The sequence below is a fragment of the Chelmon rostratus genome, chromosome 12 (assembly GCF_017976325.1).
Source record: "Chelmon rostratus isolate fCheRos1 chromosome 12, fCheRos1.pri, whole genome shotgun sequence".
Classification (NCBI taxonomy): Eukaryota; Metazoa; Chordata; class Actinopteri; order Chaetodontiformes; family Chaetodontidae; genus Chelmon; species Chelmon rostratus.
In genome coordinates this window covers 17,436,945-17,448,018 of record NC_055669.1, presented here as the reverse complement: position 1 = coordinate 17,448,018, position 11,074 = coordinate 17,436,945, and the positions used below count along the sequence as shown (strand labels likewise).

Genomic DNA, 11,074 nt, shown 5'->3' with positions numbered 1-11,074 from the left:
GGCGACAGGGAATAGAAAGGCAGAATTCCCTCCCCATTGGTACTGAGGAGGTTTTGGGTCTGTGACAAGCTTGTTTTGGCTGCTGTGTGAGAGCAGTTCATGCACTATGAAACAGACGGGAATGTCTGTAAGGGCTGTGCAGACATGATTGCAAATCCAGCTCATTACATCATTTCTATAACGACTTTCCTTTCTTTGTGGCTCATTCACTAGAAGGGCCACTCACGAGTGGCTTCTCTGAATCTCACCCAGCTGATTCGACATTATTTCCAGGCAGCTGCTCTCTGCTGTTGCACATGAATGGTGTGAATCATCCTGAAGCTTTTCCAGAGAAAAGTGGGCAAGTATCGTCAGTTTCTGTGGATGCTTTGTTGCCCCTTTAAGAAGTATTTTTTTCTTGTGTAAAGACGCTGATCCACGTACCGTTTGACCTTTAAGCACCTGACATTTAAAGGCCACCTTTCTGCTGCATCTCTCCTCCAGAAATTGCTGGGATGCAACAGCAGCCACGTTGTTACTGGAGCCTGTATTTCCCCCCGATTTCAAATCATTATCATCACACGCAAAACTTTCAAGTGAGCAACAGAAGGTCGCGGCCTGATTTACAGTTAGCATAGCACACTGCTTGGGGATGGTGTTTTCCAGCTACACAGTACGTATTACATTGCAGGACATGACAAAACAAGCCTGACAACAACCTTCTCAGCGAGCACCCGTCCTCAAACGCTTTGTGGCACATCATGATTAGAGGGAAGAGAAATTCTCGCATGTGTTTAGCCATTTTGCAATTTATTTCATGTTTACTGCAGTGTTATTTTGGTTCCTCTCATGCACTGCAGTTCGCTGTGATGTTGCGAGGACACTTTGTTCTCTACGCTTTGATTCACACCTTCCCTGCTGATCCCCTGTAACAGTAACCACTAATTCTAGAACTGCTTTAGAACTGTAAAACCACATTTGGGCTGATTCAGTGTGACAAGTCACAATGCATTTGAAAGTGTAGTATACTGAATATGAGAGCTGCATAAAAACTGTGTAATGTAGGCGACATTCAAACAGTGATGGAAAGTAACTAAGTACATTGACTCAAGTATAAGCTTGAAGTTCTAGCTACAGTTACTTGAGATTTTACTAACGAAAAAAATAACCATCCTATGAAATATAACTAAACAGAGGAAGACCTCTGTTCAGGCTGAAACTGGGCAGAGCTGCTGTATGATGGGGATTACATGAAGTCACCAAACCGAACACGGTGCCAATAAGAATGATAAAAGTGTAAATTGTCCTGCTTTAACAAGAAGAGTGAGGTAGATGTCAATCAACCACACTCGATACACACCCACACACTCTTGAAAAGAGGTCTAATGAGGCAAAGTGAGTGTGTGGGTGTGCCTGTGTGGAGGACCTTCAGGCCAAAGACGAGTACTGCCACCACTGCATACAAAGTACACTCAGTTGCCAGTTTATAAGGTACACCAGCTAAAAATGAATGCTGTCTACAGCCCTGCAATAAATCCTACCTTCAATAAAAAAAAACAATTAAAATACTGCTCACATGTTAATTCAGCAGTATTATATAATATAATATAATCATTCTGAATTATTACGTGTACTTCTTACTCAGTACATTTTGCTTGTGACACCTCTGTACTACCTCGTAAGGTTCTGAATGCACGGCTTGTAACAGAGTATTTTTACATTTTGGGTTTATTACTAGGATGTGAGTACTTCCTCCATCGCTGCACTCAAGGTGCTTCGTTTAGGTGTTGATTAACCTTCATGGTCATTTTCGAGGTGCTGCTATTAGAGGTTTTCCTAATATTTTGTATCAAAGGTGCATCAAAGCTGATCCCTGTGCTTTGGACAATTTGTATGTAACGATATTTTGTCCAACCGTTGCATATTTTAAATAAGACATCTATCTATCCAGGTGTATATGTTAGTTTTCAAACACATCAACAGCAGTGGAGGAAGTTATTCAAATAAAAGTACCACACTGTAGAAAAAAGGAAGTATTATTAGCAAATTGTGAATAAAGTAACAAATGCAAAGTACTCAATGCAGAAGAATGCCTGTTTTGAGTGTTATACTATTACATACTGTTATCAATGCTCATATACAGTATACTGCATGTGTACGTAGCTACATATAGCCTAATTCTATGTTTGTTTGTTTTTTGCTTTTTTTCTCTGTTTATTTTGTAATCTTGTACACACACACACACATACATATATATAATTTATATATATAATTTATTTGATAACTTTAGTTACTGGATACTTTACAAAGTCAGATTACCAATAAAAACTATAATTAACACATGAATGATGATATATTATTACAGGCTAGTACAGCTTTATAGGCTAGTAAAGTGATGTAAATATTAACGATTCAATCTTTATAATTTAGTAATACATTGTATATATATATATGTATTAATAATAGTACTTTTACTTTTGGTGCTTTCATTATATTTCGATGCAAATTTGTACTTTTTGATTGCAGGAGTAAACTGTGGTCTTACTACTCTTTATTTAGGTAAAACATATGAGTACTTTTTCCACCACTGTTTCTAAGTAAAAACTCCAAAGTGTCTGCAGCTGTCAGAGAAATGTAGTGGAGTAAAAGAATAAAGGAGCATTAAATGGAGATTATACAGGACAGTCAATACAAGCACCTCGAAATTATACTGAAGTGCAGTGCTGGAGTGAATGTGCCGAGTCTCCCCTCTGCTGTATCTAAAAATGCGTGGTTCAGTGTGAGGAGATCCAACAGCGCCACCCAGTGGACGTGGTCACTGTGGCGCTTCACCTGTATCAGAACATGGACTTGCGCTTGACGGCGAGTAACACGGATCAATACGAGGAAAGTTGGACAACCGCAGCCTAGTCTGCTGTTATAAGAGACGTTTTGTGTCAATTGTAGAGTTTTAAACGACATGAATCAGCTCCGAGCGTGAAAGCGACGACTTTGCTGTGAGTACTTTTCTTCTTCTCGTGTCGACGCAAACCTCGACAGAATCAGGAAGTCCGGGGATTTTTCAGACAGAAAAGTTGAATGGACAGCGGCAGCGGCGGCTTTGAACGACAAATAATGACGAGACGCATTTGTTAACGCCTGCGAATAATTTACCGATGTGGTTTGTTTGATTATTTCTGGCTCACCAACTTATCTCAGTCGTTCAGTACCCGGAACACCTGGATTTTCGCTTTGCGGGTGAGAGGGATGGACGTTCCTCATCTCACCGAAGATGAAATGGCAGAGATTAAAAAGGACGTGAGTACGATAATTCAGACGAAAGTCTTGCTTCCAAATCAGCAGCCATTCAGTTAGAGTGGTGTATGTGAAAAATACAGGTAGATTTATTGCTCTGCTGACTTTTTGTGCCTAATTAGGCGTTAAAGGCCTGTTAAAGGAGGAAACTTCCCACCACACCTTGAACGTGCCCACCTCAGCACTCAGTCCCCTGTGGGACTTGGCAGTAAGGCAATGTTGAACTCACAAGCTGGAGAACGTGCACTTCTTTATGTAATTACAGACAGGGTTTGCTCTGTTTGCCTTCTCTAAAGCACTGCCAGAAGCTAAAAGAGGGGTGGACAGCTCTGTGACATGGAGAGCAGAGTCAGCCCAGGGCATGGAAGTGATTTCACACCACCTGTGGTTGAATTTTGTGAATATTATCAACTGCAGCCTTTGGTTCAGAGAAAACCTGCAGATCCTCAGCCTTCCCATCACTCCAGACAGCTCACTTTGTCCTTTTGCCTTCACCACACCTCTGCTGTGGATTTCCAGGTGCTGACCAGACTGCGCCACTACCTCTGCGACAAGATCAGAGCCGAACGCCACCTCGACTACCTGCGCTCTCGCAGGATCCTGACACGGGACGACGCGGAGGAAATCAGCTGCAGGACCACGCAGACCAAGAGGACGGCCATGCTGTTGGACATACTGGCCGAGAACCCGCGGGGCCTGGACGCCTTGACTGACTCCATAAGGGAGATGCGCTCCCAAAACTTCATCATCACCAGAATCACAGATGAGGTGCAAAGGGCCAAAAATGAGAAGATAGAGTCTCTCAGAGGTGAGTAGGCCGAGTCGCTATGAAATCTGCTCATTTCAAATCTGTGTTGGGTGCAACTTTACGCTTTTTCCCTCTCCGTCTGTTACTCCACAGCACAGGCTCCCAGCTCCTCATCTGACAGCAACCTCAGCACTCCGAGCACAACCAGCGACCTCCCCACCATGTTTTCACACAACTCCACGCTGCTCTTCCACCCGGACGGAGAGCGCAGCCCGGCCACCTCAGACGTAGCAGGCTCGCTCAACCTGCCGTCGTTACAGAGAGGAGGAGACTCGCCCTCTGGGGCTGGTGCGAGCATCGGCGTGGCTTCCTCCACGACCTCCTCCAGCCTCCCGAGGCCCGGAGACCCGGGAGCTCCTCCGCTGCCTGACGAGGGGATGGTCGAATCCCCCTCCAACATAGATGCCGAAGCGTCGGGGTGCAGCAGCAGCGGCGGGGACCCAAACTTCCAGCCCCTCCGGTCGCGCTCGCTCACTCCAACGTTTCACAGGAGCATCTTTTAATTTCACATGTCAATGAGACAGTTCTCATGCAGTTAAATGGACAAACCGACAGAATCCTCAACCACTCATCTCATAAAGGGGCACGCTTTCATTGTGTCTCACTCTTTCTGGTGTTGCCTCAGGGGTTATACTACTACTTTACCAATTAGCTTCTTATGTGAGAAAATGAGGGCAGTTTGTGATACTGGGGCTGATCCAAAATCAGGTCAAAATAATACCTTAGTTTTAAGAATATATACATGTTTTTCTATAAAACCCCTGTTTTTCTAAAAGAGGCCACATGTCTCAAATGTTAAATGTTTAAATAGAAGCAGGTGTACAAGAAAGTATGCTCAATATAATAAAGGCAAAATTATGATGTAAATCCAAAACTGTCTGATCAATAAATAAGTAAAGAAGGAGCACTGGATGCGAGCTTTCGGTAATTCATACTTTCCGATATTCCTGCTTCAAACACCTCTTGGGGGTATTGAGGTTTGGTACCCATGTCATGAGCTAAGAAAGTCTGACTCATCCACTCCCACCTACTCTTCTGTTAGCAAAGGTGTGATTCTCTGATAAACTGTGCAGTGTGCAAACACAGCAGCCACAGTTTAGGTGCAATGAGAACGTTTTATACACTGGAATGACTACTTGAGCCTTTGTGTACGTGGGCCTGATCTCATAAGACGCTGCCTTTGACCAGAGTGACGTAGCTCCAAGTGATGACGATTTGTCCCGTGCAGCATTAATTCAACAAGAAGTTGCTTTACATCGTTTTGTCACTACACAAGTCCTGAATCGTAAAGAATATTGTGAAAAAAACTGCTTGTTACTGGTCATGTACAATCACCTGTTCCATACTAAAGGTTTTCTATATGAAGTTGTGTTTTCTTTCTTCATTGGTGACTTTGTGTTTAAAAACAATGTAGTTTATTATAAGACAGTGAGGACATACAGCGACATCAAGAAATCCTATAACCTTTGGCTAATTTGCTTTGTACTAATGCTGTCTGCAAAACAGTATCTGAGACTCCTCCTTTATACAACCGTGTTCACAAAGTGGTAAACCTCGCTCCATCCTCGCTTGTGAGCGACTGAGCCTTTCCAGGATGCTCCTTTCATACCCAATCATGATATTATCACCTGTTACCAATCAACCTGTTTACCTGTGGAATGATCCAAACAGGTGTTTTTGGAGCGTTCCACAACTTTCCCAGTCTGTTGTTGCTCCTGTCCCAACTTGTTTGATACGTATTGCTGCATCAGATTCAGATTAAGCATATTTTTACAAAAATCAGAAGTTGATGAGGTAAAACATTAAATATATTGTCTTTGTGCTGTTTAAAATTGAGTATATGTCAAACAGGATTAGCAAATTATCGCATTCTGTTTTATTTTTGTTTACACAGCGTCCCAGTGTTATTGTAGTCGGGGTTATAATATGAATTCACGCAGTCACAGATTGCAGATGCCTGCAAACAGCATCAGTTTCTGTGCGTGCAAAGATTCTGTTCCTGGAAGCTCTGTTCTTGTTTTGGAAAAACTGGAAAAGCTTAAAATGACGCGGAGGAGTGTCAGTCATTGTGGTGAAGGCTGGTGTGGTGACTGCATCTGCAACAAACAGCAAAGAGTGTTAGACCAGTTGCTCTGTGGCTCGCTGGTGCACAGCAGGTAATTCAGTCATTATTATTATTATTAACTTTATTATTATTATTATTATTATTATTATATATGTTGATTTTAGTTTTTCTGTTGTTGCTTTTACTCTCTTTAATACTAATACATAGATATATTCTAGCCTGGGGTTGTAAAAAAAAGAATATAACTACAATAATATCTATAATATAAGAGCCTTTAACTTCAATTCATTTCTGTTTGCTGTGATTTCTCTGCAAAGATTTTAAATTTAATACTTTATGCTAACTAATTTGGTGAATATGTAGTTGAAGTCCACATTTGCTGTCTGTTATATGCTCGCTGTTGGAGGCAGGTCTGCTACAATAAGCCTTTGATGAGCTAAAAATGGATAAATGATGCTGCAAAACACTTTTTTTTGGTAGTTTTTAGAGCATAAGAGCTGATTTTAGCAAGCACTCCAAACTTACATTTTAGAGAGTGCTGAGAGAGTGACCGCAGTGAGCACATGCAGGATAACCAGTTTGATAAACATCAGAATGACTGGAATGGTTGAACCTTCACCTTCAACGCATTTCCGATGCGTGTTCAAACTTTAACCGTATGAGGAGGAACACAAAACTGTCCTCTGAAAACTAATCGAATACTCTTGTATGACTCAGTATAATGGAGGAGTGTGAGCAGCTGTTGGCTGCGAGGTCAGAGGAGAGGAGGCCCAATGGCCACTGCAGGTGGAGCGCTCACACTCAGAGCCTGGAGCTGAAGGTGGTGGAGGACTTCAGACGGAGGCTCAAGTACTTCTTCATGAACCCCTGTGAGAAATACAGAGCCAGGGGTCGCAAACCATGGAAACTGATGATACAAATATTAAAAATTGCAATCATCACAGTTCAGGTACTTCACAGAATTCTTTGGATGGTATTGGCAAGATGTCCCTTTGTCTCATATATGTTTTGTTTTTGTTGCTTTTTTCCAGTTAGTCTCTTTTGGCCTGAGTAATGAAATGATGGTCACCTTCAAAGACGAAAATCTGATGACATTCAGACATCTGTTCCTAAAAGGATACAAGGATCAACGGCTGGGAAGCTACGCCCTGTACACAAAAGCAGATGTGTATGATCACATCTACTACATTATCAACAGGGTAAGTTTAGATTTAAGATGTCAGCTTACTCTTATATCACAAGGGGGTTGTCATAAGATGTGTTTCACTTTTCTTTCTTTCTTTCTTTTGTGTCTTTCTCAGTACATCGGTCTCCAAAACCTGACAGTAGGTAACCTTGCATACGAGATGGTTGATGGAAAGTACACTCCTCTGTCTGTGTGTCAAGAGTTTTACAGGAACAGCAGCATCGATCCTGGAAATGAGACCTTTGACATTGATCCACATGTTTATAAAGGTAAAATGTTGATTTCAGACGTACTCATGCATAGCTGTGGCTCTTAAGCACAGCTGCGTCGGGTTGCATCCAGATTGTTTGTGCAAAATGTATTTATGGAAGCTGATTCATGGCATGAATGGAAAATAACCATAATGTGGATTTACTTGTGACTGCATGAAAAGAGGAACCTTATACTGCATAGGGTAGGGATGAAAGCTGAATAATTCCTCTGCTGAACAATCCCCTGACTAATCTAATGAGTGTACTGCCTTCATTTCCTCCTCGCAGACTGTGTCTCCATATATCCAGCGCAGTCGTTCAGCAGTTTGCCGACACATGTGAACCTCAGCTTGGATTTCAAAAGGTGACTAAGCTGAAAATACTGGTTTCATGCCAGGCGATAAGAGTGCAGCCTGCTGATGTGTGTTTGTGTGCCCAGGCTGTTATCAGTGAGCATCTACTTTACTCTGAAAACCATCAATCTGCAGACTGTGCGCCACCACGAGCTGCCAGACTGTTATGACTTCCACATAATGGTTGGTGACACCTCCTGAAAAAATGTCACACCCTCCTCTGAGCTGTAACAGACGGAAGGCTCATGAATAATTTGCCTTAAACTCGCAGCCCTCTAATTCTTGTCTTCGCGTACAGATCGTGTTTGACAACCGTGCACACAGTGGGAAGATAAAGGTTGATGTTGAAAATGATGTGAGGATATATGAATGCAGCGACTGGAACGTGGAGGGCAAATGTAAGTTTTACCCCAAACTCAGTTTCATTGCTGTGATCATGATCGAGCCAAGTATGGAAACACACTGGTTGTAGCTTAAAAGGCCAGCAGGGGGCACACTGACACTGACAGCTCACCTGAAATCTGTGGCTCTGCTTTCCAGCTGATAAGAACGATTACCTCCTCTTGTCGTTTGACTCGGTGGTCATCCTCGCCTGCTTCACCTCCCTCATCCTCTGCACGCGATCTGTCATCAATGGCATCCAACTGCAGTTTGTAAGTTCAGAAGAACACACGACTGGATCGCTACCATCACCACTGATGAATGTAGAGGATTGTGTTGCAGTTAAGCCACTGGGTCATTCAAGCAGTAATAAATCAAATTTCATCAGCACATAACACATAATATGCAAGCCAGCATCCGATGCAGGGCTGCAGGTAGAGGACACCGAGGTCCTCTGTGTGTGTGTTTTTTTTTTTGTTTTTTTTTGGGAATTTGGGGTGGATAGATAGATAGATAGATAGATAGATAGATAGATAGATAGATAGATAGATAGATAGATAGCAACAGCAACATTTTTCAGTGTGGAAAAGGGTTTTAAAACAGCAGTCAGATGTTCATGTTCAGACGAAAAAGACTGTAACTGAATAGTGGGGTTTGCTTTGGATGGACTCATAATAACCCTAAAATTATTGACAGCTCAGGGCTGAACTCAGTATTTTATACTGATCAGATGATGTAAGAGTCATAACCTCTTCATCAAGTCATTCAATAAGTGTCATCATATCATGTGGCTTGTGTAGAAATGAGTCCTGGTTTGTCATGTGTTTGTTTAACTGATGCATTTTACGATATCTGAGTGTCTCTCATGCAGGAGTTCAACATATTCTTCCATGCCTACTACAATAAGATTGTGACTTGGTCAGACCGCATGGAGTTTGTGAATGGCTGGTACATCCTCATCATCGTGAGCGACACACTGACCATAGCTGGGTCAGCGCTCAAGATTGGAATACAAACAAAGGTTTGTTTTGCTTTATTGTTGGGCTGAAGGTAAAGGGAAGCCTGGAATCTTTGGAGCAGGATACATGAAAATGAACCTTTAGTTTATCTAATTGTACTTTTGTTCCTCTTGCAGTACCTGACAAACTATGACGTCTGCAGCATCATGCTGGGTACGGCCACAATGCTTGTGTGGGTCGGCGTGATTCGTTACCTTGGTTTCTTCAGGAAGTACAACGTAAGAACTGCCGCGACTCTGCTTTTTGTTCTTCTGCGTAACGCATCAGCCAACGTAGCAAACGCATATCCTGAAAACTTTTATTCCTTTCTAGATATTAATCTTAACCTTAAGGGCTGCATTCCCAAATGTGATCCGGTTCTGCTGCTGCGCGGCCATGATCTACCTGGGGTACTGCTTCTGTGGCTGGATCGTCCTTGGGCCTTACCATGACAAAGTATGAAAATTACAACCATGATCTATTTCAAGTGTCAGCATGGCTAATACATCCCTTAAGCATGGAGGAGCTGTGTTTCTTTAACACTGAAATATTAAAACTTCATTATCAAAACATTTTTTTTCCAGTTCCGAACGCTCGACAAGGTGACAGAGTGCCTCTTCTCGCTCATCAACGGGGACGACATGTACGCCACCTTCCTGAAGATGAGAGACAAGAGCTACATGGTGTGGCTTTTCAGCAGACTTTACCTCTACTCCTTCATCTCCCTCTTCATCTACATGGTGCTCAGCCTCTTCATCGCTCTCATCACTGACACCTACGAGACCATCAAGGTCAGTCTGAGTCACCTGCATTGCACAAGCAGACATATTCTTAGATCTCGCTGTAGATAGACGGTTTTCGGGGTCATTGTTTTTATTTATCCCTGGGCATCCTAATAGAGTGGTTCTTTTCCAGCATCACCAGCAGGACAAGGTGCCAGTGTCCCAGCTTGAGGCCTTCATAGCAGAGTGCAGGGACCAGCCTGAGTCTGGAAGATACCAGACTGATGAAGAGCCAGCTTCCTGCTGCCTTTCTCCATGTTGCTGCTTGGGATGAAGTGAGAAGATGTGGCTTTTTACTGTTGGCAAATGTGGACAGAGTTGGCACATCATGAAACCACAGAGAGTCCTTAGATTATACTGATACATGAGAGAGAATGTTAGAATATCTTTCCACTTAAGCAGAATTTCTTTAACTGTTTTTCTTTACTTGACTTGCTGAACACTTATGATGTACAATGCAAAACCTTCTCCGTTGAAGACTGCTCAGAGGACCAGTTGGTTAAATGGTTATGTAATAGCCTGTATAGTATGAATATGCACCGACAAACCTGTTCATCAAGTTCATCCTTAATCCAGTGATTCATTTAAAAGTGGTAGAGTAAAAAAATTCGCAGAGATTATGTGATGAGGAATTTCCCAAACTCTACTTACGAGCATGTGAGCATACTACTTAATGAAGAACTAAAAAGTGAAAGTAGATTTAAGTATTTTAAAAATGAACTTACACTGAAAGTACTATTCAATAAAATTGCAATTGCTTGCTTTTCATCATCTCTAGAATCTTGCTGTACTGTGCATATTTTCTGTATGTACATATATTGACATATCAGCTATATTGTGTGCTTTTGTACTGCTTCTGTTTATTTTTTTGTACCTCTGGCCAAGTGAATTTTCTTTTTTGCCAATTAAGTTGACTCATTTTGATTATTTTCTATCGTCTTATTGTCTTTATCTTAACATAATTGTTTCACTAACGA

At 42.1% G+C, this 11,074-nt stretch overlaps 2 protein-coding genes across 2 annotated transcripts; both read left to right on the top strand.

Moving 5' to 3' along the window:
• Positions 1-2,795: 2,795 nt before the first annotated feature.
• On the top strand, positions 2,796-5,464 carry bcl10 (BCL10 immune signaling adaptor). The gene is made up of 4 exons (XM_041949046.1): positions 2,796-2,975; positions 3,178-3,276; positions 3,793-4,081; positions 4,175-5,464. The coding sequence occupies exons 2-4, from the start codon at positions 3,226-3,228 to the stop codon at positions 4,582-4,584; spliced, it is 750 nt and encodes a 249-aa protein (XP_041804980.1). The 5' UTR covers positions 2,796-2,975; positions 3,178-3,225; the 3' UTR covers positions 4,585-5,464.
• A 694-nt stretch (positions 5,465-6,158) lies between these two features.
• Positions 6,159-11,026, top strand: LOC121614942 (mucolipin-3-like). Its single transcript, XM_041949045.1, has 13 exons — positions 6,159-6,237; positions 6,864-7,095; positions 7,178-7,345; positions 7,448-7,601; positions 7,872-7,947; positions 8,023-8,119; positions 8,235-8,334; positions 8,477-8,589; positions 9,189-9,338; positions 9,453-9,554; positions 9,649-9,771; positions 9,900-10,106; positions 10,231-11,026. Exons 2-13 carry the CDS (start codon positions 6,868-6,870, stop codon positions 10,369-10,371), a joined length of 1,659 nt encoding a protein of 552 aa, XP_041804979.1. The 5' UTR covers positions 6,159-6,237; positions 6,864-6,867; the 3' UTR covers positions 10,372-11,026.
• The last annotated feature ends 48 nt before the right edge of the window (positions 11,027-11,074 follow it).